The sequence below is a fragment of the Dasypus novemcinctus genome, chromosome 21, assembly GCF_030445035.2.
Source record: "Dasypus novemcinctus isolate mDasNov1 chromosome 21, mDasNov1.1.hap2, whole genome shotgun sequence".
NCBI classification, from domain to species: domain Eukaryota; kingdom Metazoa; phylum Chordata; class Mammalia; order Cingulata; family Dasypodidae; genus Dasypus; species Dasypus novemcinctus.
In genome coordinates, this window is record NC_080693.1 from 26,808,358 (window position 1) to 26,835,870 (window position 27,513).

Below are 27,513 nucleotides of genomic sequence, written 5' to 3' on the forward strand. Positions count from 1 at the left end.
GCCCCAAGGAGAGAGACAGTGGTGTTTCCCTGACAGTTTACAGCTGGCCATGTGGAGAGAGCACAGCAGCTGAGCCGGTAGAGAAACGAGTCCCAGGAAGAGAGGAACCCAAGAAACCTGAACTCTTGGCAGATGTCAGCAGCTATCTTGCTCCAACCCAAAGCAGTAGACATTGGTGAGAAAAATAACTTATGCTTTTATGGCCTGGTAACCGTAAGCTTCTACACCCAAATAAACATCCTTTATACAAGCCAACAGATTTCTGGTATTTTGCATGAGCACCCCTTTGGCCGCCTAATAAACCAAGTTGTAGTACGCTCTCATTTTTCTGGGGAAAAGGAACCATAGCAAACATCAGATGCAGTTAAAAACTAATGTTGGGAAGCTGATTTGGCTCAATGGATAGAGCGCCTGCCTACCATATGGGAGGTCGAGCGTTCGAACCCAGGGCCTCCTGACCCGTGTGGTGAGTTGGCCCATGAGCAGTGCTGAGGTGCGCAAGGAGTGCTGTGCCATGCAGGGGTGTCTCCCACGTAGGGGAGCCCCACGTGCAAGGAGTGTGCCCTGCAAGAAAGCTGCCCCACACAAAAAAAAGCGCAGCCTGCCCAGGAGTGGCAACCGCACTTAGAGAGAGCTGATGCACAAGATGACACAACAACAAAAAGACAGATTCCTGGTGCCACTGACAAGAATGCAGGTGGACACAGAACACACAGCAAATGGACAGAGAGAGCAGACAACCGGGGGTGGGGGTGGGGAATAAATTTAAAAAAAAAAAAAAACTTACATTCCTGACTTTCCAGATGTACCAAATATATAGAGTACTAAAAAAATGTCTTCCTAAATTAGTAGTAAAGATAAAACTAATAATATATAAATAGCTTTCTGTAAAATAAGGGAAAGCAGACCCAAGAAAGAAGCCACACACATCATGTACAAGAGTCATTTTTAATGGATTTGATAGTCATGTGCAAATATGAGCATTATATATAAGAGGTAATGTTTCTATAGAGCTGTATCTGTCTGAATAAGACCAAACTCTCAAAATACAAAATAACCTGAACGAATTTGATTATTTTTCTCACTCTAGTTTTCTTGCAAGCTATGGTATTGTGATCAAAGAAAAACAATGAAATTCTTGTTTCCCCACAGGTGCAGCCTTCTTCATATGCTCAAGAAATGGTATCTTGGCTGCCTGGCCACACTTCCAAGCAGCTCCTGGCAGTTGGATTAAGCAGATATATGGATCATGGTACATAATCAGGTTTACCCCACAGAGCAAAAGCCTGTCTCTGTTCTGGTACCTCTTGAAAACTAGCAGAGATGCAACATTAAGGTTCTGTTTTGTTTTTACCAAGGACCCAGTATTTGTAGACCTTCCCCGTGTATGATGAAATCTGTGTTACTGTGGCTGTTTCACAGGTCACAATGATTTGGTAGTAGAAGAAAAACATGTGAGGCATGCGATCTGCTTAGAGTACATCTATTTACATGAAGCTGCTCATGGGAGCCAGCAAGCAACTGATTAGTTGCTAGAAATGACTAGATAAGGATTTCACAGGTTGGAAAAGAGGTGTCACAACATCTGAGATCTTAACCAATTGAAAAAGAGTAGCTCAAGATTACATTGTAACATCACTGTGTTACAACTTGCTTCAAGAAAGCTTAAACAAAGTGTACTATATTCCCTGCAGCTCAATATAAATAACTATTTATTTTTTTGGTAGTAATATGAAGAGTCAGAATGGATTTTCCAATCTGATTTAATCCTGAGCAGCTATGTTAAAAGTTAACTTTTTAAAAAGCCCAATAAAAAACTAAATACTGCATTAAAACGCCAACAGAATGTTATAAACATTTCTGTGCAGAAACATTAAACCTATGTAGAAGCTGTATACATCCTTTATCCCGTACTCCTACTCAAAATAGAATACACATTTCTGGAAATCGTTTAGGTACTTAAGCTGTACATATACTACTCCAAGTTAAGTTTGACTTGAGTCACAGAATGCCTCTAGATAGAGATAATTTGCTGAGCAATATAATTGCCCATCCCAATTTCTTACCAAAATGGTTTTATGAAAAATATATTTTCTTTTACCAGTCAGGCTAAATAATCTAGCCCTGTATCAAATAAATGAGAAAAATATACTTAAAAAAAAAAAAAGAAAAAACTTTTCAGAAATTCAACAGTAAGAGCAAGTAGATCTGAGGAAAAGTCAGCTAAGAATTTAAGAATTCAGTAACATGGGGTATGCATGATCTGTCAAATCCTATTCGGCCTAAATGTAACTATTTGTAACAGAAATAAACCACAAGTTCCCAGATACCCAGAACATTGGCTAAAAGCAAGATCAAAGCTAGTGTTGTAAAAACTGAGCCAGACTTGGCAAGCACAACTATGGACAGGTTGGCCTATGACACCAAGCGCTCCATAAGGCTGTGGTCTTGCAAGAGAGACTGTCCACTTCTTTGAAGAGCATCCTAGGCCCAGGTTGGCCTCATGCTTACAAACTGCATGGCCACTTTCCGGTACTCGTAAGCGATGATCAGAAACACTGCACAGATGTGTTTAGCCCAATTAAACGCACACAAAATGAGGCGGCTAAATCTTGGCTTCTCCCAGAGCAACACATCCTCTGGGGGAAAATCATTTGCTTTTGGTAATTAAGCAGCTAAGAACAACCTCTGATTGATGTCTCTTCCCTTCTCAAAACAGGAAAATAGGAAGAGACTGGAGATCCTTTAATTCCCACTGAAGATGTGGAAACTGAGGCTGGAGAGGAGTGACTGACCCACAGCTGGAAAGTAGCAAAGCAAGTTATCCTCTAATCCCTAAGCAGCAGGAAAAAGATCACAGAAAATAAACGAGATACAAGAATATAAAGATCAGATGTGGTATGAGATGAGTCAGGGTCTCTCTCTCTGGATTCTCACTGACCATGTCTCCTCATCCCCCACAGCTCTGACCAAGGGCCATGCCAGAAGAAAAATGGCTGGAAGGAGCAAGGAAGTCATTCATTATGCTCACATGGGTATAATTGTCCAGTTAGAGAGAAGAGTGACAATGAGGTGTGCTGGAGGCCATCAAGGTAGGAGATCTGTTTCCAATGCCTGCACTGGACAAAATGTAGAAGATACAAATCAACCTTAGCCCAGGACACTACCTGTCTCCTGAAAGTACTGATGGGGGTGTGCACCAGAGGCACCCAGGCTGCAGAGACTCCTGGGGGCAGGTACGGCCCAGTGACCCCCAGAGCTCTCCCTTATTGTTCTCTGCCTGGAGACAGTAACAGAGAGGCCCACAGCCCACAGAAGGTGGCTTCGATGGGGGGAGCCGGCCCATGAGGTAAAAGAATTCCTCCCTCTGAAAATGTCTACAAAAGTTGATTTCTGATGTTCCTATTTTAAAACTTCAAATGGACAGAAGTTAAACTAGATCCAAGGACATGATCCAATCTCTGTGGCCTCCTATGGCCTATTTCAAGAAAAAAAAACAACAACCTCATAGTCACAAAAACTCATGAGATTTTGTTGCACTCCATTGACGTCATGTTAAAAGCCTTAACATTGATCACAATGGCTCAAAGGTACTGTATGTCTATCATGCTCCAGGCACAGTTCTGAGCACTTTCCATTCTTTTTCTCTAAACTTCACAACTCCTATAACCCTATGAGGATTAATTATTAATTATTATTATCCTCATTCAACAGATGAGGAAACTGAGACTCAGAAGTTAACTAAGTCATCCAAAGTTACCCAACAAGAACCAGAAGCATACTGGTGAAGTTTCCATGGCACGGCTGCATGTACACTTTTAACACGTTTTTGTCTTTGAAAGATGCTGCCAACCTCCTGGGAAGTGGGCACAGCCAGTTGGATTAAAACTCAACACTCATCTAGGAGCCCCCTGGGTGTCTCTTTGAGGATGGCTGAGTTGCAAGCTCCCAGGTAAGCAGCAGGCCTGGCAGCATCCAGGCAGCTCAGTTTCTGGCAGTTCTCAGCTTCCTCCTGAAGTACGCGGGGGCGGCCTCATACAGCCACTCGGCGTCCACAACACAGAGGTCTCGCATGTAGCACTTGTTGGTGTAGAGCAGCTCAGTGTAGACGACACAGGCTGGCTTGCAGTGGAAGAGGACAGACGAGGGGTGGATGGCCACAGGCTGGTGCGTGTCCGTGGTGGCATAGGTCCCATCTGGCTGAAGCTCAGCAGTGTTCATGAAAAGGCTGTGCGCCAGGCAGCGGCGGATGTTCTCCATGTCCCCTCGGGATGACACGATGGGCATGGACATCTGTTTGCGGAGAAAGCGAGAAATGGAAAAGACCTCAATGTAAATACTGCTCACAACCACATAACGTGCTAGAGCAACTGCAACTGAAATGCAGCCCATTCTGCAAGCCTAGCAACATGGCTCTTGAGTCCAGTGCCTCGGGGATCAGCTCAGGTGTGGGAAGAGGGCACAGGGGAAGGACTGAAACCACAGCCTGGGAGAATAGGGACTGGGAGGATATATTCGTATAAGCTACCAAACCACAGGCAATTGGATCACCAGGCATCCCACCCCTCACCTAAATATCCACCTGGACTTCCCAAGAAGGAAAGGTTTTTCCTTCTCACTCTGATGCTGTCGTCATCTCCTCACTTCAGCTCCCACCCTGCTGCCAAATTAATCTCCCTAAAGCACAACTCAAATCATTCTTCATCCACTCAAAAACCTTCAGTGGCTCTCTGCTGCCAACAGCAAAACACCACAAACTAACTTCCTACGCTGAGTCTGGCTGAGCCGCCAAGAGCCCACCCTGCCAGTCTTTTCCCTCGCATATCTTCTTCAGACATCTCAGGGCCCATCGACGTGGACTACTTCCTCTGCCCTAGACCAACGTCACGATTTCCTATCTCTCTGCCTCTGCAGATGTTATTCTAAGTTGAAGCACTGCCCCTCCGCTTTGTGGGGGCAATGCCCATTTCCTGACTCTACTGCCCTCACATCCCTGACCACAGCTAAAGAGACTGGTGGTGGACACTGCTTGACCCAAGCTGGGCCAACCAGCTTCTTTCCCTGGAATTCAGGTCTGATCACAGGAAGCTAATCGCTCTCGTGGAGAGGCCTCGCAGCACTAGGGCTGACATGATACCCTGTGGGGTAGGAGAAGAGTAAAGGAAGTGCTCGGAGAGCGGCCAAAGTAAGTGGACAAGCAGGTGCAGAGAGTCACTGCCTTGGTTCCGATGCCTTTCTCTAGTTCCTTACTACAGTCCCCTTGTGGACTCAACTCTATTTCCTGTCCATAGGTGCCAAGAGATACCTCTTAATCCTTTGCATAATTCCCTTTTTTCCTTGAAAATGCCTCAAAGGATTTTTATTTTATTTTTTGGGATTTCGATTTTTGCAAATAACACATCTTTGCCTGAAGACACTGTAACAGACTCCCCATCTGTTAACATGTAGCTCAGTTGTCACCACCTCCACAAAGCCCAGATTCCTAAAGCCACCCGGTCTCCCCTTCCAGGCTATCAGCTCCCTCCTCACTGGCTGTGGGATTTGGGGCAAATTACTCCATGGTCCTACATTCATCATTTGTAAACTTAGACAAATAAAAGAATCATCACTATAGAGATAAAATGAGGATTTTAAACAAGGCAATGACATGAAAAATATTTAGAACAGTGCCTTAGTAAGGGCTTCGTAAACAACTGATTAGTATAACTATTACTGCCTCCTTGCATGAGCTCTGTGTGTACATGCCAAACCTCCCCTTTAGATTACTCCTCAAGATGCTGAGTCTTTGGCTTGTTGGTAAAACCCCAGGACTTGAACAGTGACATACAAAAGGAGGTTCCCTCTGCTTTTGAAGCTTATAATTTCAGACTAGAGAAGCATCATTTCCTATCATCAATAATAAACTGAGAAAACTCAAATTCAAGGGCTGGTCTGGCAGGAGAACTGTTCAGGGACAAGCTGGGGCAAAAGCGTGTGAAATAAACAAGCTACTATGAAGGAAGAAGCTTTAGTGCTGACAACAGGCCGCTGGCATCTGACGCAGGCCTGGGTAAAGGCTGACACTGTCTCCTTGGAACACGCAGACTGTACGCTGAGAGTGCCGTCCAAGTGGATGCCAGCTCAGAGAGGCCCGGAGCCAAGGCAGCACCATGGAGTTGCCGACACAGCAAAAAGACAGCCACTACCTAAGTGCTCAGTGACAGAAGGACACTTACACAGATAAACCCTCCACCCTGATGGGCAAGACTTTAAAACATCACCAACTCTAGGAGGGAACAGAAGTTAATATGAAACTTTGTGGTATTCAGTTTGGCAATATCTAGCAAAATTTAAATCCCACCACCACTCTATGTGCACCAGAGCACAAAGATTGATGGAAGAAGCAGGTCACTGTAACATAACTTAAATGACCATCCTGAGGAGCTTGGTTAAATGAATTATGTTGATTACAATGAAACGCTATGAAAACTCTAAAAAGAATAAGGTAGGGAAGCGGGTGTAGCTTAAGCGATTGGGCTCCCATCTATCACATGGGAGGTCCAGGGTTCAGTTCCTGGGACCTCCTGGTGAAGGCAAGCTGGCCTAAGCAGAGAGCTGGCCTACATGGAGTGCTGGCCTGTGCAGCGAGTTGGCCCACGCAGGCATGCTGGCCTGCAGAGAATGCCGGCACAACAAGGTAACACAATAAAAAGAGACACAAAGGAGACAATAAGAGACAGAGCAGACCAGGGAGTGAGGTGGCGCAAGAGATTGGGCACCTCTCTCCTACTCTGGAAGGTCTGAGGACCAGTTTCCAGTGCTGCCTAAAGAGAAGACAAGTAGACACAGAACACACAGCAAATAGACACAGAGAGCAGACAGCAAACACAAAAACAACTGGGCGAGGGGAGGGGGATAAATAAATAAACAGGGAAGCAGATGTGGCTCAACTGATAGAGCATCTGCCTGCCATATGGGAGGTCCAGGGTTTGAACCCAGGGCCTCCTGACCCTTGTGGTAAGCTGGCCTATGTGCAGCGCTACCACACGCAAGGAGTGCCATGCCACACAGGGGTGTCCTCCATGTAGGGGAACCCCACACGCAAGCAATGCGCCCCACAGAGCTGCCCCGTGTAAAAAAAGCACAGCCTGCCCAGGAGTGGCGCTGCACACACAGAGAGCTGATGCAGCAAGATGACACAACAAAAAGAGACAGATTCCCGGTGGCACTGAGAATGCAAGTGCACACAGAAGAACACACAGTGAATGAACACGAGAGAGCAGACAATGGGGCGGGGGGGAGGGGGATAAATAAAAATCTTTAAAAAAAATAATAAATTTTTTAAAAAATTAGGTAGACATATACAGACGTTGAAATATTCAAGAAGTATTTCAAGTGAGAAAAAATGCAACATGGCTGAAGTCCTTACGAGCAAAGGAAATTGGACAATGAGAAGCCACGAGGGCAGCCAGAAGCTGGAAGTCAAAGGAACCTGGAAAAGAAAGAAGACATTGCCATATGCACTGCCATGTGATGAAAGAGCCAAGGAACTGGCGAGATTGCCACTCAGCCGGAAGATACCAACCCTGAAAGGAGGCAAGCCTCCCGGCTTCTGACTGTGAACAAAAAATTCCTGTTGTTAGAAACAACCCATTGTATGGCATTTGTTTTACTAGCTAAGGAACTAATACAATCATTATGTTCTGGCATTGTTCCAATATTTAACAATATGCATTGCTTTTGTAATCTGAAAAAACAGAGTCTCAATTAAAAAAAAAATTCTTAGGAAGCATTTTATAACATTGGGAAATGCGTATATAAGTTTATAACAGCAGGATATAAATTATACATACCATGTGGCTAACAATGTTAAGAAATGTGTTAAAAACCAAACACAGGGCTATCAGGAAACAGAACACATTAGGTAGAGATGGAATTATGGAGAATCTTAATTTTCATTCTTATTTTCAACTTTTTTCTAACAATGAGAATTACTTTAATAAACATTAAAAAGACATAATTAGAAAAAAAAACCTACCCAGAAAAAAGTGAGAGGTTAGCCCCCAAGGAACACCAGGAAGAAATAGTACCTTTAAGCAGATATCCCTCAGCTGTGCTCTGACTTCAGCTACTAGTATCATATTCTTGCTGTTGACAAAATTCTCTTTGCACCAATCCTGAATAGGACAAAAAGAGATATTACAATCCTCCCGTTTCTAGAGAGAAAAATTACAAGAAAATTTTTAGAACCCAGTTGAATTCAGATGGTAGACAGGGAAAACTTCAGATATCAGAAATAAATATAGGAAGGTATCTTTATATCAAAAAGCATGGACAATATGGGAAAATACCAGCAACTTAAACTAAAGTAAAACTAGGCACACGGAGAGTTGACACAACAAGATGACTCAACAAAAAGAAACAGATTCCTATGCCACTGACAACAACAGTAGATGACAAAGAAGAACATGCAGTAAATAGACAAAGAGAACAGACAACGGGGGCAGGGAGGGTAGGGGAAATAAATAAATAATAAATAAATAAATAAATTAAATAAATAAATAAATAAAATAAAGTAAAATTAGGAAGCTTCCCTGTTATTTATTGGCTCAACAGATAGAGCATCCACTTACCACATGGGAGGTCCACGGTTCAAACCCAGGGCCTCCTTGACCCGTGTGGAGCTGGCCCATGTACAGTGCTGATGCACACAAGGAGTACCCTGCCACGCAGGGGTGTCCCTCACGTAGGGGAGCCCCACGCATAAGGAGTGCGCCCCATAAGGAGAGCCGCCCAGTGTGAAAGAAAGTTCAGCCTGCCCAGGAGTGGCACTGCACACACAGAGAGCTGACACAGCAAGATGACACAACAAAAAGAGACACAGATTTCCTGTGCCACTGACAAGAATAGAAGCGGACACAGAAGAATACACAGCAAAAGAACACAGAGAACAGAATCTGGGACAGGGAGGGGGGAAGGGGAGAGAAATAAATTTTAAAAAATATGGGAAACGGACTTGGCCCAGTGGTTAGGGCGTCCGTCTACCACATGGGAGGTCCGCGGTTCAAACCCCGGTCCTCCTTGACCCATGTGCAGCTGGCCCATGCGCAGTGCTGATGCACGCAAGGAGTGCCCTGCCACGCAGGGGTGTCCCCCGCGTAGGGGAGCCCCACGCTCAAGGAGTGCACCCCGTAAGGAGAGCAGCCCAGCGCGAAAGAAAGTGCAGCCTGCCCAGGAATGGCGCCGCCCACACTTCCCGTACCGCTGACGACAACAGAAGCGGACAAAAGAAACAAGACGCAGCAAATAGACACAGAGAACAGACAACCGGGGGAGGGGGGAGAATTAAATTTAAAAGAAAAAAAAAATTTTTTTAATAAAAATAAAGTAAAACTAAAAACTTCTGTATGTCAAGTCACCATGAAAAAAGCTACACTTTTTTTTTTACTGAGAAAATATTTGCAGCACCAGTCATTAAAGGATTAGTACCAGCAAAGCAGATTTTTTAATCTCCTATAAATCAATATGAAAAGGACCAACAATCCAAAAGGAAAATGGACAAAGGATATGAACAGGAAACTCATAGAAGAGGAAATACAAATAGCCAAAAAAAAAAAAAGGTAAGGATTTGCACTCTCTTAAAGAATCACAGCAATGTCATTTTTTGTTCGTTTTTAAATTTTTTTGTGGTAACATATTACAAGAGAAAATTTCTCATTTTAAGCCCTATTGTATGTATAATTTGATGGTATTAATTACAGTAACAATGCTTTTCTTTCTTTTTAAAATATTCTAGGTATTTCAGAAAGTGAGTTTATATAATACTTGTCCTTTTTTTCCTGGCTTATTTCACTCAACACGTTGTCTTCAAGTCAGCCATGTTGTCACAGGCATCAGAAATTCTTTCCTTTTTATGGGTGAATATTTCATTGTATGGATATACCACATTTTGTTCATCCATTCACCTGTTGACGGACACCTGGGTTGCTTCCATCTTTTGGCTATTGTGAATATTGCCACTACAAACATTGGCATACAAATAATCTGTTTGAGTTCGTTTTTAATTCTCTGGGGTACATACCTAGGAGTGGAATTGCTGGGTCATATGGTAATTCTACATTTAACTTTCTGAGGAGCCGCCAAACTGTTTTCCACAGGGGCTGTACCATTTTATACTCCCACCAGCAATGTATGAGCATTTCTATTTCTCTACATCCTCACCTATCCTTTTTTTTTTTCCAGTTTTTAAATAGTAGCCATCTTACTAGATGTGCATTTGTGTCTCATGCTGGTATGGCAAGGTAGTTTTAAAATAACTGAGATGCTATTTCACATCCATCAAATTGACAAAAATTAAAGTCTTTTCAACAAAGAATCACAGGATGGTGGAAACAGAAACTGTGACACATTTCTATAGGAAGTAAAAAAAGGGTTAGCGATTCTGGCAAGCCACATGGCTCAAATACAGCTATCCCAAGACCCAGCTGTTCCACTCCCAGGTACTGACCTCGGAGAAATTCTCCCACATGTTCACTAGGAGACAAGTACAAGATGTTCACTGCAGTAGCCCGAGTGCAGACAAGCTGTGAAAGGAGGGGCTGTAAGAAAATATTTAAAGTATATACTGTTCATGGTTATGAAGTAGAAATATATTATCACCCACAGGGCACACAAACCTACTTCAGGAATGCAGTTACATGGAGAAGGAAGGAATAGGAAAGAGATCAGGGCTTTCACTGTAGCTATAGCCTTTATTTCAAATTGTTTCCTTAAAAAATAAACTGAGGCAAATACAGCAGAAAGTTGACAACTGCTAACACTGGTTTTTTGTTTGTTGTTTTTTCCCCAAGAACTAGATGCTTTAAAACGCAGGCAAAGTAAAAGCCTGTACCATAGTGATTTTCTTAACAAGCCGAAGACTATACTGTCATTTTTCCAACCTTGGTTTTAAGGAACTAAAATATTCTACAGGCAGGGAAACGGACTTTGGCCCAGTGGTTAGGGCGTCCGTCTACCATATGGGAGGTCCGCGGTTCAAACCCTGGGCCTCCCTGACCCGTGTGGAGCTGGCCATGCGCAGCGCTGATGCGCGCAAGGAGTGCCGTGCCACGCAAGGGTGTCCCCCGCGTGGGGGAGCCCCACGCGCAAGGAGTGCGCCCGTGAGGAAAGCCGCCCAGCGTGAAAAGAAAGAGCAGCCTGCCCAGGAATGGCGCCGCCCACACTGCCCACACTTCCCGTGCCGCTGACGACAACAGAAGCGGACAAAGAAACAAGACGCAGCAAACAGACACCAAGAACAGACAACCGGTTGGGGGGGAGGGGGGGGGGAGGAATTAAATAAATAAATAAATAAATCTTAAAAAAAAAAAAATATTCTACAGGCAAAAACTACTGTGAAGAGGGAAGCAGATGTGGCTCAAGTGATCGGGCTCCCATCTACCATATGGGAGATCCAGGGTTTGATTCCCAGGGCCTCCTGGTGAAGCCAAGCTGGCCCGCGAAGAGCACTGACTCACGTGGAAGCTGGCCTGAGTCGATAGCTGGCCTATGTGGAGTGCTGACCTGCGCGGATAGCTGAAGCAGCAAAATGACTCAACAAAAAAGAGACAGAGAAGGGAGACATTAAGAGATGCAGCAGACCAGGGAGCTGAGGTGGCGCAAGAGACTGAGTGCCTCTCTCCCACTCCAGAAGGTCCCAGGATTGGTTCCTGGTGCTGCCTAAAGAGAAGATAAGCAGACACAGAAGACACAGCAAATGGTCACAGAAAGCAGACAGCAAGTGCAAAACAATGAGGGGGGAGGGGTGGAGAAATAATTTTTAAAACTTAAAAAAAAAAAATACTGCAAAGAAAGTTAGGAGTAGTTGGAAAAAGTTGTTTCAGTTAAGAAACTGAGTCAACAAACAACTTACCTTGCCCAAGTGAAATCCCAGCAGAGAAAAGGCCAGAATCCTATCTCTTCCCTCATAATCACCCTCTTACAGAGACATTTCCGAAGTCATGTCAAGTATTCTTTTTGTGGCTCTTTAGATGACTAGCCAAAAAGTACTTAAGACAAGTGCCTGAATACAGGAACTCCCGTAGGAGAAAAGGAGTAAGACTAGGTGTACCTTATTTCCGCCTATGTTTTTGAAGGCTCGGTAGATGTTGAGCAGGGTAATGTGATCGCCCTCGCTGGACAGGAACTTCTTCCGGACCCCCTGCACTTCGTCCCGCTGGGAAGGAGGCGTGTGCAGAACACTGTCCACAGACAGCAGGGAAACAATAGTCAGGACCTCCTCTGTACAGTGGAATTTGGGGGACAGGAGGATGGTCTGCAAATCAAAATTAACAACTGTTTAAATCCAGTTTTCCCCTTGCTTCTGAGCACAGTATTTCCGTATATTGCTTTTGCATCTTCCCTTCTAAGGAGTTCAAGGGCAGGTTTTTCTAAAACCATGACTATATACAGGTTAATGCTGTTTTCCTCTTTTGTGAAACAGATAACTGCCCTCCATGAAGGATTACAAATTCCTTGTGGGCAGGGCTCATGACTTAATAGCTTTGAATCCCACACAGAACGTAAATCAGTACTATACACAGAGTCGGAGTTGACAATTATTCAAGAGAAAAAGTGAAGATTAATCTAGACGCACTGGGGTCAGGAATCTCCTCTGGGATGGCTAACCTGCAATGCACAGAAAGGGGATGGCAGAGAGCATATCATTTACTTTGGCAAATCTGGGTTCTAAAGGAAATGCGGCCATCTTTCTTCCAATTGGAGTCAGGGTCAGCTGGTCATCCTTGTGTTCAAGAGCACCTAACAGGTCCAGCTGGGCAATGGCTGCCTGAATGTGATCTAAAGAAACAGAGATATAAAAAAGGAGCCCAAAGTCAAAAATGGAAGAAGGTGCAGCCAGTTCAGCACTTCGGGGAGCTTCTGATAACAGCCAAGATCACAATGCATAAAGAGCAGGAAATTATCAAATCCCAGTCCAAAGCAAAGAAACTTGATCTTTTCTGTGTTTTTTTTTTTGATAAATATACAATTTCCATTAGGTTTCTGCAATATCCCACAGACCTCCCCCAACCATCTTCCTTGTTTGCTGTAGCCAAGGAACCTGATGTGAGCCCCCAGACGATGAAGGCACAGAATCTTTCACATTAGGATTTTGAGATGATTTTCTGATAGTTATTGTTGTTATTCACCAAATTAAACCAAGTCCATTGTCTTTATCTACTCATACCCCTTCCATAACACTGAGGGCTCCACTTACCTGGAGATGGCTTGGACATGAAGTCAAAATTGAGCACATTCGGGACTTTCATTGCCAGGAGCTGTAGCATCACGCTCGCAAGGTTACACCTACAAAAAGGGAGAGACCCAAGTCATTACTATGTCTCTGATACTCCAGTCAGCAAGTCAGACTTGTTCACTGAGGAGTGTTAGTGAAAACTGTGCAGCGTCGTGAAAGCGTGCTGAAAACGGGAAAGAGAGGGGCGAGGACAAATGGCAGGGGTGTGGGAGCAACTCAAGCTTACCTTTGGATCTCTGGCACGGTCATCTTATCAAACTTCTCAAACTCCTCCTCTGTGTAGAGCCGGTAGCAGACACCACTGTCCTCTCTTCCAGCCCTTCCTGTGCGCTGCCAGGCCTGGGTCTTTGACACCCTCTGCACAGCCAGCACCTCAAGACCACTGTCTGAAAGGAGAGCAGGTCACACTGGTGTATCACTCATCACCTAAACTACCTGTTTCTACAGCTTTTTTAAGATTTAATTATTTAACTCCCTCCCTCCCCCGGTTGTCTATTTGCTGCTTCTTGTTTCTTTGTCCGCTTCTGTTGTCGTCAGTGGCACGGGAAGTGTGGGCGGCACCATTCCCGGGCAGGCTGCATTTTCTTTCGCGCTGGGCAGCTCTCCTTACGGGGTGCACTCCTTGCGCGTGGGGTTCCCCTATGCGGGGGACACCCCTGCGTGACAGGGCACTCCTTGCACGCATCGGCACTGCGCATGGGCCAGCTCCACACGGGTCAAGGAGGCCTGGGGTTTGAACCACGGACCTCCCATGTGGTAGATGGATGCCCTAACCACTGAGCTGTTTCTACAGCTCTCATCAAAAAAAAAAAAAGCATTCTTCAGAACACCAGTTATCTTTTCTGCAGTAAACAGAATCCAGAAAAATTCAAGCCTAGATTGGAAAACATGCACCCAGGCTGCTTTGCAGTAGTTTGACCCCACAGTAAAATGGGGCTTTGCGATGGCACTCTATGAGATCTCTTACTGAAAATTGAGAAAAAGCACTCACAGCAAGGACAGAAGAGTAGGTTTCAGAGAGCTTAGGTTAGATTCCAGGGGATCGACTAACCCCAGCTGCCTGGGACACAGGACTTTCAGCTCTCACCAAAGTGAGGCAGTTGGTACCCCATCAGTCAGACAGGACTCAGAAACTAAGTGTCTCAAGTCCTTTGTGTGCCCAGGTCTACTACAAAACAGAGGTAACATGCTGTTTGCTTTTTATGAGTGAATGATGCACATTTTCTTGATAAGGGTGTATTTTGTGCCAGGCACAAAGAACCAAGCCCTTTCACATACATTCTCTCTAAACACACACACACAAGTGTGCATCTTTGAATGCTCGGTTGTGGCCTTCAATTAAATATTTGGGAACAATAATTTCAGCTGTCTCAAATCCTAAGTAGCGTAAGACAAGGTCCAAAACAGATGCGAATAAAAATGACTTCAAGCAAGCTTCCCACTGCACATTCTCAGGCGACAGCTAGTGTCTCACCCCCAAACCCTCACACCAGCCTAAGGGATGTTTCTTTCCCAAGAAACCTGAGAGCTCAAACGAACCACACTCAAAATTGTTCTGGAGAGGGCCTCTGCCTGGGCTCCAGCCCTCTGCCCAGGTTCCCATTCCCTCGCTTGCTAAGTCTAGGCTCTTCTTGCCCGCCTTGCCTCTCGGTCTTGCATGCCTGCCTCAGGCCTCCTTCCTGGCCACGACTTCGGGATTGTCTCGCATGTGGTGCCTGCCACCCAAAGCTGAGTCAGGTCGCCAGCAGGAAATGCTTATTTGGAGGCAACTGTGGGCCTACAGCAAACTTGTTTGCTCACTGTGCACAGAAGAGACATTCACGAGCTACAAATCCTCACCAGGGTTATACTTCTTTGCTTTAACCATGCCCGTGTCAACTACATATTTTATTCCTGTAATGGTTATGGAGGTTTCAGCGATGTTGGTTGAAATGATCACTTTGCGATAGCCCTAAAGGAGGAAGAAAACCAAAAAGCCATATGACACACGTATGAGCCAGAGGTTTTAAAACCTATTCCTCACCATTAATTTCCACAACAGTCCACTCACGATCAAGAAAATATGACTTTGTTATTAATGGCAGAGGCTATAGTGACTGGTCATTAAACTGGGCAGGGGTCGGGAGATGTCAGCCCTAAAAGCTTATCTTGAGGCAATGAGATGCACTGGAAGGAGCACAAGATTCAGAAGCGGGTGATGTAGACTGGAATCGTGGTCCTGCCAGTCCCTTACTGTGCCCCCCTGAACTATGGTTACTTTGCCTCTTGGGGCCTCGGTATCCCCAAGCCTCAGTATTAACAAAACAGAATGGTAACCTGCCTCATAGGTTCTAGGGAGAATGAGACAGTGCATGTGAAATGCTGGCACAGTGCTTGGCACATCACAGGCACTCCATAAAAGGGGGTGAGAACAAACACAGCTGTTTCCTACTGGACTGAGAAGAGCCACCCATTTCCTTGCAGCTTTTGCCTGCCTAGGACCCTTACCCCCTGACAAATGCCTCCCTGTTCTTACGTCGGGGGGGCTGTATCTGGAGCTAGGCATGATATTCCTGGTGGCTTTTCAACTAGTTTATCTGGTACTGGGACATCCCAGCTCATATACCCTAGTGGAGCCCAGTGAACCCATCTGGGCGCCCAGGGATGGGTTTGGACAGGAGGGGGTGCCCTCACCTTTGGGGCCCTCTGGAAGACGCGGAGCTGCTGTGCGTAGGGCAGGGAGGCGTAGAGAGGAAGGACTAGCATTGCGGGACAGCCGTCTGGGAGGTGCTTGGCAATGTCTCGGCAGGTCTTGCTCATTGCTTCTATCTCCTCCTGACCAGTGAGAAATACCAGGATATCCTGAGAAGAAGGGGCTTCCTAGAAAAAAAAAGGGGAAGAGTGAGACTACTTAAGAGCTGATGACAGCTCAGCTCTCACAGCAATAAACACCAGTCATTGATGTTTCCCAGAGTTATTTTTACTAGTGGAGACGTAGATGAGCCTTAATGTTGGTGTCTCCTCTGGAAGGAAATCTTTACCCATAGTGCAGAAAACACAATAGTGCAGTAACATAGGCCAGTTAGCCAAAAGCTACATTTAAACACCAATTCAGGCGGTTCAGCAATTGTAACAAATATACCACAGTAATGTGAGATGCTAGAAATAGGAGCAATGGAGGAGGGGTGGGGGTGATATGGGAATTAACTGTATTTTCTTATAAACATAAAACCACTCTAGGGGAAACGGACTTGGTCCAGTGGTTAGGGTGTCCGTCTACCACATGGGAGGTCCGCGGTTCAAACCCCGGGCCTCCTTGACCCATGTGGAGCTGGCCCATGCGCAGTGCTGATGCGCGCAAGGAGTGCCCTGCCACGCAGGGGTGTCCCCCGAGTAGGGGAGCCCCACGCGCAAGGAGTGCACCCCGTAAGGAGAGTAGCCCAGCGCGAAAGGAAGTGCAGCCTGCCCAGGAATGGCGCCACCCACACTTCCCGTGCCGCTGACAACAACAGAAGCGGACAAAGAAACAAGACGCAGGAAACAGACACAGAGAACAGACAACCGGGGGAGCGGGGGGAAATTAAATAAAATAAATAAATCTTAAAAAAAAAAAAAAACCACTCAAAATATAAAGTGTATTTTAAAGAATTAAGGGAAGCGGACGTGGCTCAACTGACAGAGCATACCATATAGGAGGTCCAGGGTTCAATCTCAGGTTCTCCTGGCCTCTGTAGTGAGCTGGTCCACATGCAGTGCTGCCGTGTGCAAGGAGTGCCATGCCACGCAGAGATGTCCCCTGTGTAGAGGTGCCCCATGTGCAAGGAGTGCACCCCACAAGGAGAGCCGCCTGGCATGAAATGCACAGCCCACCTAGGAGTGGTGCCACACACATGGAGAGCTGAGGCAGCAAGATGATGCAATAAAAAAGAAACACAGATTCCTGGTGCTGCCGAGAATGCAAACAGACACAGAACACACAGTGAAGGGACACAAGAGCAGACAACAGCGAGAAGGGGAAGAGAAATAAATAAAATAAATCCTTAAAAAAAAAAAAAAGAAAATTAAGGAAATTTTGAAGGAAAATTACCAGATTGTTTTTGCAACAAGAACAATACCATGTAAAGCACAAACAAGTTAATACATTTTTCATAAAAGCTTCCTTCCTTTCAGAATCACTGGAAAATGAAGCTGACAAAACAGAACACAAATGGGGAAATCCTGATCTATGGAAATGAGTGAAAACAATCAGGCTAGAAAAGGAGACCTCACAGGGTGGAATCATGCCCCCCCACAAAAGACATGTTTAAGTCCTACCCCCTGGCCTGAGGATGTGAACTCGTTTGCAATTTGGACCTTTGAAGATGGTATTACTTTAATCAGGGTGGGCCTTAAGCCAATGTGACTGGGGTCCTTAGAAGAAGAGAAAAACTGGACAGAGCAGACAAAAGGAAAGAAATTGCCATGTGACAGCAGAGATCTGCATTACGGACATCCAGCAAGCCACCCCCAGAACTCTACGGACTTTAGAGAGCACACACATCTTAATTTTGGACTTCTAAGCTCCAAAACTGAGAAAATAAATTCCTACTGTGTAAGCCAACCAGTCTGTGTTATTTGTTACAGCAGCCCTGGCAAACTGCTGCATTAAAGGATACCACCAAAAGAGGTACTTTCATACACCCAAAAGATATCCTATAATACGAAGACAACTGGTTGAGTTCCTGAGGCTAACCAGGTTCTTCACCTTGCAAAGGGAAACCATCGAAGCATTAATTGTCAATGACATACCTATTTACCTGATCTTGCATCAATGTCTGTACAGATAAATTAATTTGTAAAGTACTTGATGGCAAAATAATTGAAAATACACTTAATAGTAATAATTACACACCCATATTTATAATATATATATGAATATGTATTATACATATATCTATTGTAAGCCCAATAGTAACAGAGCAAATGTTCAGAGTTCTACACGGACAGGGCCAAATCTGTAACAGACAAAACTTTAACAGTGGGAAAATTCATCAGGGCCACCAGGTGTCCTGAACGCACAGCAGCCAGTATTCATGAAAAACTCATGTCAAAGTTTGCTCTTAGCAATTCAACAAAGCAGCTTGACTTTTCTTCTTCCCTAAATTCTAGCAAAATGGCAGCAATGGTATATTCCCAGGAAGAGAGAGAAAACGGGAGAAGAAAAAACAATGGGTGTCAATCCAGTTTTGAAAGGTGGGGGTGGGTGATTCACTTGGCTGAGCAGAGGAAGCTACAAGCTGGTGCCAGTTAAGGAATAAGGGAATAATAATGAGAGATGAGCGAATTTCCCTGGAGAAGCCAGAAAGACTCGAGGCTTGGGTGAGCAAGGCAGAAGTGAATTGTGGGAAAACCCAGCAACCGACTCAAAACCTGTATACAGGGTGGTTAAACCCTCAGGTTCCCTCCCTGACCCCATGCAGCCAGGAGGCTGGGAAGACAAGGCAACCAGATAAGGGGATTCAACACAGGAACGAATGAGGGGAAGTCAGGGCAACAACCAGACACAGAGGGAAGGGAGGACAGAAGCCCGGGAGCAACCTGCTCTGAGTAGAACCACAGCACAAAAAGACTCGAGGAAGAAACGACTGTGTTTGAACACATAAAAACATTAATAATAATATGCATATGATAGATGTTGGGACATGTAACAAAATTTACTCAGATTCATAGAAAAGCTGTATAGCTGTGTTGTACAAGGAGGCAAGGGGAGGGTGCACTGTTGGCAGTGTATGGTCATGGTTTGTAAATGCTGATAATTGATTTCAAATAAGCATGATTAACTGTGTTGAGAGGATGGAGGAGAGAGGCAGGGGGTGGGAGAGAGGTATTGTTAAATCCTCATCTACCATTGTATATTAATATATAAAGGCTAACATTGTTACATCAAGAAAGAACAGTATAAGCAGGTCGTATCAGGAGCTGGAAGTGGTTGTCTGTAAAAACTAGGAATCTGTGAGGGAGAAGCAAAAGCAGGGACTACTGCTTTTTTATTATGAGCCTTTTAGAATTAACCGCTTGACCTTTTTTTTTTGTTTGAGATACCAGAACCTTCTGTGTGGGACCCTGGTGCTCAACCACTGAGCCATATCAGCTCCCCTGAGTTGGTTTTTTTGTTTACTTGTTTTCTGTTTTTTTGGGTTTTTTTTAGGAGATACCAGGAACTGAACCTGGGACCTTCCATGTGGGAGGCAGGCACTTGACCACTTAAGCCACATTCACTCCCCACCACTAGACTTTTCAAACTTTAAACTACACATGCAAATCATTTACATTAAAAGAAAAATTAATTTTAAAATGTTTGCCTCTAGATTTTCTCAGAATGTTAACAGGAAAGTAAACATGGTCAATTACATACAAATGAAACAAAAGTGAGGTGCTCTAAATCAAATTTTAAAGTAAATGTTTAATAAAATGAGAGACATTTTTTAAAAGTTTCTCTAATATTCAGTTTTTAAAAACTAAGTTGTGATCCATTACGGGGTCAATAGCAACCTTTTCTTTTTTTACGTGATACAGTTATGATCAAAAACAGTTTGCAAGCCACTGCTCTAACAGATGAAAGTTTTCTGGTTTGGCTGAGGAAATATGCTGGTCAGTTTCTGTACACAGAGTTCAGTTATTTTTCTTTTTTGGAGAAAAAAAGAGATACCATTAAAAAAGGATAAAATCTGAAATGGTGGATGAATTCCTTATTTATCTTAGTGACAGTAGCTTTTTCCCCCAAGACTGCATGTTCTCACTATTGACTACAAGGTAAAACTGACGTTTTCAGAAATTTGAGCCCCATTCTATACCTGGTGGATCTGGAAGACTGAGACCAGTGCCGCGTGCAGGTAATCACTCTGAGGCTGTTTGGTGTAAAAAATCTGGATTGGATGCTGCCGACCTTCCAGGTAGAGGACGGGGGCCCCGTTGAAATACTGTGAGAAGAGGTCCACATCCATCGTAGCTGACATCACAATCACCTACATGCAAGAATGAGGAGGAGGGTGGCAAACAAAGATTGGGACAGCCTTTCTGTGCCCCTCCTGAGCCCTAAAAGCAGAGGATGGAGGCCTGTGCCACACCTCTCATGGTGAACTTCTTCCATGGCTCTGAAACAGATCAGTGAAGGAAAACACACAGAGGAAAAAATAAAGGACTATTTCCTTAAATGCACTATACATACTTTGAGAGGTAATTTCCCCAGTTCCTTTCGCCGCCGCTGAGCAGCTTTCACCACCCCAAAGAGCACATCTGTGTGGATAGTCCGTTCGTGTGCTTCATCCAAAATGATGCAGCTGTACTTCCGAAGCAGGGCGTCTGAAATGGCTTCACGAAGAAGCATGCCATCTGTCAGGAACTTGATTCTGGTGTTTTCTGAGGTGACGTCATCAAAGCGCACGGTATAGCCAACCTGCGTGGAGAAATTATTCATTCATTCACCAAACATTTGTTAAGCAGCTACTGTGTATCTAGCATTGTGCTGTGAGCACTAGTACTACCACAGTGAACAAAATCAACCGTGACCTGTCCTGTTCCATCAGGGAACAGGCGATCTGGTGGAGAAGACAGTGGATTATACACTAAAATGCAACTTACCTACACACCCCAAGCTGCCTAATAGCTTCATGTGAAGCTATGTACAGACATGAAGGGATGACCAAGAGGGTTTTAAGTGACCTCATCCACCCCTCCCCGCACAAACACACAAATACAAATAAATCTGTCTTATAGTTCCGGGACTTGCTTTTTTCCTTCATTGTCAATACCTACAGATATAATTAGAATATACTTGCAATTTCTCTAGAAAGAGATTTCTGATTTCTAACAAACATTACTGAAGCCCTAAAAATGCTTATGGAAAAAAACACTAATTTATCCAACAGGCCAAGGAATTTTGAAAGCACAGCAAGCAGGACTAATAGCCTGTCAGACCCTCTGACCTCTTCGGAACTGGTAAAACATTCTGAGATAGGCCTAAACAAACGTGGCGAGAAAAATGTTTTCTATGTACAGAGAGAAGTCTTGTTCAGAAAAATAACAGTGAAGGGGGATAAGGAAAGGAAGAACTGTCTGTTCCTGACAGTAAAGAAGGAAATTAAGTACCAGCTTCCCGAGTTCGGTGCTCTTCTCATCGGAGACTCTAGTGGCGAGAGAGATGGCAGCCACTCGGCGAGGCTGGGTGACAGCAATGATGCCCTGGCGGCTAATCCCCCCTTCATAGAGGTACTGAGGGAGCTGCGTCGTCTTCCCTGAGCCAGTTTCCCCTGGAAAAGGAAAAAAGTCTACTTTAAGTGCCAGAGTGAAAGAAATTTCACCAAATGGATCAAAGCCAGAAGAAAAAGCAAAAATAAAACCTCTTGAATTGGTAAAAACTCAGGAAAATGGGCACACATATAGAGACTATTAATACAGTTTCCTGGGAAGCCAAACTATATAAAAAACCTTAAAAATGTCTATACTCTTTGATCCACAATTCCACTTGAAGGAATCTGTTCTAAGGAAAAATTTAAAGATGTACACAAAGATATGACTTCGGGAAACAGATGTGGCTCAACCAACTGGGCTCCTGTCTACCATATAGGAGGTCCAGGGTTCAATGCCCACACGGAGTGCCAGCCCACACAGAGTGCTGCCCCATGCAGGAAGGCTGCCCTGCATAGAAGTGTTAGTTGAAGCGGAAAGCTGGCGCAGCAAGATGACACAACAAGAGACACAGAAGAGAGAAAATAAGAAGACGTAGCAGAACAGGGAGGGAGTTGAGGTGGTGCAATAGAGTAATTGCATCTCTCCTACTCTGGAAGATCCCAGGATCGGTTCCCGGAACCGCCTGATGAGAATACAAGCAGACACAGAAAAACACACAGCGAGTGGGCACAGAGAGCAGACAATGGGGGAACAGGGTAGGGGGGGAGTGAGGAGAGAAATAAATAGAATAATAAATATTTAAAAAAAAATATATATATATATAGCTTCAAAATGTTTTTTTCAACCTTGCCCATGATAGCAAAAAATTAGAAATAATAATAAATGTTCAAAAACAGATAACTGGCATAGTAAAAACATAAAATGAAATACAACTGTTCCATAAAAATGATGCAGTACTTTTCAAAAGAATAAGGAAGATTTATATGTACTGATGTGAAGAGATGCCCAAGACACTTTTTAAGTGGAAAGAAACCCACATGCACACATAAACAAAACAAACATACAAAATATATATGGTTCTAGGGGGAAACGGACTTTGGCCCAGTGGTTAGGGCGTCCGTCTACCATATGGGAGGTCCGCGGTTCAAACCCCGGGCCTCCTTGACCCGTGTGGAGCTGGCCATGCGCAGTGCTGATGTGCGCAAGGAGTGCCGTGCCATGCAAGGGTGTCCCCCGCGTGGGGGAGCCCCACGCGCAAGGAGTGCGCCCGTGAGGAAAGCCGCCCAGCGTGAAAAGAAAGAGCAGCCTGCCCAGGAATGGCGCCGCCCACACTTCCCATGCCGCTGACAACAACGGAAGCGGACAAAGAAACAAGACGCAGCAAATAGACACCAAGAAGAGACAACCAGGGGTGGGGGGGAAATTAAATAAATAAATAAATCTTTAAAAAAAAAAAAAACAAAAAAACAAAATATATATGGTTCTGGAACTTACTTTTTTCATTCATAATAAATACCCACATGTAAGCTAGAACATGCTTGTATTTTTCCAGAAAGACATATGAGAGACTTAGCAGAGGAAGCTCTAGAGGAGTGGGAATAGGTTGGATGATTTCTCTTCTACTATTACCACTTTTCTATACTATTAAAATTTACCATAATAGGTGAGCGGGTATAGCTCAGTGGTTGAGTGCCTGCTTCCCATGTATGAGGTCCCAGGTTCAATTCTGGGTACCTCCTTAAAAAAAAATTACCATAATCATGTATTATTCTTATAGTATTTTTAAAGGTAGTATAGATGAATATTTAGTGATTCAGTAATACTGTTCACAGTATGTTTTATGAAAAAAAGCAGACTCAAATCAATGAACCATGTTGTCTTTAATTTATATATTTTAGAAATAGTCTAAAAAGAAAATACACAACAAGGTATTAATGGTACTTATTCTCAGACAATGGTATATTTTTAATTTTCATTTTACTCATCTCTACTACCTCATTAAGTTATTTTTTTAATTAAAATTATTTCATGCAACTTTTCCACAAGTATTTTTTGAAGCCTCTCCATCATTCCAGGTACTATGCAATTATTTTGAAGGGCTATGTGGCCGCACATAGGAAAATTTTAAATGCACTTACCTTCCACACAGGAGCTTCACTTATAAATTGTCTATCCTACAAAAATACTTGGAGTAAGGATAGATTCTATTTTCTAATGAAATCACTACTCTAAGTATTTTGATTGTCTGAAATAGCAATAACTGCTTCCGGTACTTCTCTGAGAAGTACTTCTCACTTTTAAAATACTTTGGCTTGAATAAATAAATATGGAAAACAACAAAAAGAATTAAAGAAAAATACTTTCGCTATTCCAAAGGGTTTATTCTTTTGGGCATCTGTTGAATGTGTACTTGAGGTGACAGGAGTGAATTAAATAATTAGTCACATTCGAGATTAGTGAGTAGAGTTAAATGAGTAATCACATTTGAGATTATTAATTAATAAGTCACAAAATGCTGAGAGAGAGAGAGAGAGAGGACAAAGTCCTGCTTGGCTCAAGAAGAAAACAGTTGCAGCCTCCAAGTGGGAGATATGAGGAAGGGGGCCAATCACTCATACCACTGATGCAAAGCACAGAGGTGGGCTTTAGTGGGTAGCAGAGTTAAATAAGGAACATTTAAGGCTAGGGGTAGCAGGAGGAACCTCTAAAGAATGTTTAAGGAATGAGAGCTGACACTATCCAGGCACTGTCATAACTAAGCATTCTACATGGATTACCTCATTTAATAGGATCTATTATCATTTCCATTTTACACACGGGGCAGTCTCCTTGCAGGGCACACACATTGCGCATGGGGCGCCCCTACACAGGGCACCCCTGAGTGGCATGGCACTCCTTGCACACGGCAGCACTGTGCATGGGCCAGCTTACCAGCACGGGTCAGGAGGCCCTGGGGATCGAACCCTGGACCCACCATATGGTAGACGGATGCTCTATCGGTTGAGCCACATCTGCTTCCCTTATCATTTCCATTTTAAAGATGGAGAAATTGAGAGAATGCCTGCCCTCACCCTTGACTGCCTGGCTAACCCTAGAATGAGCTAAGCCTCAACTTCTCTCCCCTGTGGTTGCCCTGATGCACCTCCTCTGTGCTCGTAGGTGCCTTATTCATCTCTCTTCTAGCACTAACCATCCTACATTGTCCTGAAGTATTTAAATGCTTCTCTCCTCCTCCAACACCAGAAGCTCCTGGAGATCAGAGGTGATCTATCTGTCTCTTCCATGTACTTTGGACATCTTTTTTTTTTTTTTTTAAAGAATTATTTTATTTCTCTTTACTTCCACTTTCTCCGCTCCCCGCCTCCTCCTTGTCTGCTCTCTGTGTCCATTTGCTGTGTGTTCTTCTTTGTCCTCTTGCATTCCTGTCAGCAGCACTGGGAATCTGTGTCTCTTTTTTGTTGCATCATCTTGCTGTGTCAGCTCTCCATGTGTGCGGTGCCACTCCTGGGCAGGTTGCAATTTTTCTGAGCAGGGAGGCTCTCCTTACAGGGTGTACTCCTTGCGCGTGGGGCACTCCTACACGAGGGATACCCCTGCCTGGCACGGCACTCCTTGTGCACATCAGCACTGCACATGGGCCAGCTCACCACACCGGTCAGGAGGGCCTGGATTTGAACCCTGGACCTCCCATATGATAGGCGGACGCTCCATCAGTTGAGCCAAATGTGCTTCCCTACTTTGGACATCTTGCAAACATTAAGTAGCCAATAAATGTTACTTCCTACCCTCTGTGGGTCCCTTAAAAGTACCTAATTAGAAACACAGAATGCAGCAAACCAGTGTTAGTCCCCTCCTTTGCTACTACTATACCTCTCTCATTATCCTTGCATTTTCTCATAGCCCATCTGCCCCCTTTGACTGCTCATTCTTCCTGACCTAGCCAAGAATCATGGACTAAGAATGTGATTATTCTGCACTCCTGATGAATCCAACAGGCAAAACCCCAAGCTTATATCAATGTCTCTCTGTTCCTCTTCTCTGCTCCTGTAGCAGGGCAATTGAGCATTGCTTAAGTAAAATAATCACATGTACAGACTTAGACCTGATTTTGTTGTGAGGTCAAAATGCTCCTGGGGGAAACAGATTTGGCCCAGTGGATAGGGCGTCCGTCTACCACATGGGAGGTCCCGGTTCAAACCCCCGGCCTCCTAGACCCGTGTGGAGCTGGCCCATGCGCAGTGCTGATGTGTGCAAGGAGTGCCGTGCCACGCAGGGGTGTCCCCCGCGTAGGGGAGCCCCTCGCGCAAAGAGTGCGCCCATAAGGAGAGCCGCCCAGCGTTAAAAGAAAGTGCAGCCTGCCCAGGAATGGTGCCGCCCACACTTCCCGTGCTGCCCGACAACCAGGGGAGGGGGGGAATTTAAATAAATAAATCTTAAAAAAAAAAAAAAAATGCTCCTGAGCAGCACTACCAAATTCTTTCTGTTTTGCTCCCCAAGGGCCTGCGTCCCCCAATTACAGGAGAGCTCCTGAAGCCTCTTTCAAAGGTAAACTGAAGTCTTCAAATGTGTCTCCCTCAACTTCCATTAACAAGCTTTTCTAGAGTCACATTAATTATTTTCCAGTCACACTGCCTCTTAGACATCTTTTCTCCTATTTCGGGCCAGCTCTGCATTTAGCCCTTGTCACCAAGTCTCTCTCTCCCCATGCCTTCTGGATCTCTGCTCAATTAGTGCACTCTTTCCATCTTTAGCCTCTCTGTCTACTGAGTTCTTCCTCTCAGGCTATGATTACTTGCAATTTCCTCTCAGCCCCCCTCCTTTTTTAGTAAAACAGAAACCAGCTCTCATTGCCTTCATTCCCTCACCTCCTCCTCAGCCCAATGACAAATCAGCTCGTGCCCTCACAGCTCTGCTGAAATAGCTCTGCGGGTCCACAATTGATAACTCCCATCCAAATCCAGTGGGCATTTTTTAGTTCATATCTCACGGATCCTCACTGCTGCATCTGCTCTCTCCTTCCTTTTTACTCGATTCCTTTGACTACCAGCTTTCCTCGGTCTCCTTCCCCAGCCTGCGGCTCATCCTCTCCGTCTTTCAGGTCTCTTATTTTATCCATCCTTAAACGGTGGTGATCAAGGTTCCCTGCAATCACACCTGGCCCTACAATTTCGTCTTTTAATTCACGCACCAGAAACTACTATTCCCCGCTAAATCGAACTGTTACTCCCCTCCAGCTCGTCTCTCACGCTGGCTCTCCCCTCTGGGTGGAATGCTCTCCCTGTCACCTAGCTCATTCATTGTTTCCGGGTAAGACCCAGCTCGGGGTCCCCTCTCCCCCACTGCCGCCTCGCAGACTGGGTCATATCCACTCTGCTAAACCCCCCACCTCCCGGTACGCCCCCTCTCTCCCACGTCGGTAACTCCCACTGGGCTGGGAATACCTCGAGAACGCGGCTGTACGACTCTTCTCCGAGGCCCCTCCTGGGTCCTGGCACAGTTAAGGCGTTCAGTTTGTTGTAGGAACGAATGGGTAAAAGAAGACGAGAAACACCTAAGTAAAACTGTCCTCGCTGAGCCAGGAGAGCGGAGCAAGAAAGGGCTCGCCCGGCCACTCACCGATGAGGACGGCGCTGTCCAGGTTTCGGAGCTGGGCCAACAGCTGCCCCCGCGCCTGGAAGATGGGCAGACTCCGCCGCTGCAGCTCCACGGCCTCGGGGTAAGGACTAACCGAGGGCTGGGCCAGGGGCGGCTGCTGCCTCCGGCCTCCTCCGCCGCCGCCGCCCGCAGTCAGCAGCATCACCACTCGTCTCCCGGGAGGGCAGGACCCCGCGCGACTCCGAGGCCCACAGTCCGGCCGGAATCTCTTGGCCGGCGGGAAGCCCGCCTCCTCGGGCATGTCGGGAGGACGCCGCGGCGGGAGGCGCAAGAAGCCGCAGCTCCAGCCGCTCGCGCAGCTGATTTCTGGAGGGCGCCGCCCAGTCCCCGCCACGTGCGGCTGATCCGGGCGACGACCTATGACCTCGCGGCCGCCGGGAGCCTTTAGGAAGGGCACTACAACTTCCAGCGTGCATTGGGGACTTAGGAAGGCTTTC

At 45.2% G+C, this 27,513-nt stretch overlaps 1 protein-coding gene across 1 annotated transcript; it reads right to left on the reverse strand.

The window, feature by feature from the left end:
• Nucleotides 1-934: 934 nt before the first annotated feature.
• On the reverse strand, nt 935-27,513 carry DHX33 (DEAH-box helicase 33). Its single transcript, XM_004483514.4, has 12 exons — nt 27,038-27,513; nt 21,380-21,540; nt 20,460-20,687; nt 20,086-20,256; nt 15,947-16,132; nt 15,113-15,224; nt 13,500-13,659; nt 13,235-13,323; nt 12,689-12,816; nt 12,089-12,292; nt 8,070-8,156; nt 935-4,293 (listed from the first exon to the last, which is right to left on the reverse strand). Exons 1-12 carry the CDS (start codon nt 27,315-27,317, stop codon nt 3,985-3,987), a joined length of 2,115 nt encoding a protein of 704 aa, XP_004483571.1. The 5' UTR covers nt 27,318-27,513; the 3' UTR covers nt 935-3,984.

Coding starts and splice junctions, on each gene's coding strand:
- DHX33 (XM_004483514.4), bottom strand. CDS start 27,317: ATGCCCGAGGAGGCGGGCTTCCCGCCGGCCAAGAGATTCCGGCCGGAC. Junction 20,257..20,459: donor TGGGGAAATTACCTCTCAAA/GTATGTATAGTG, acceptor TCTTGCATGTAG/GTGATTGTGATGTCAGCTAC. Junction 15,225..15,946: donor TCTTCCAGAGGGCCCCAAAG/GTGAGGGCACCC, acceptor TTCCTCCTTTAG/GGCTATCGCAAAGTGATCAT.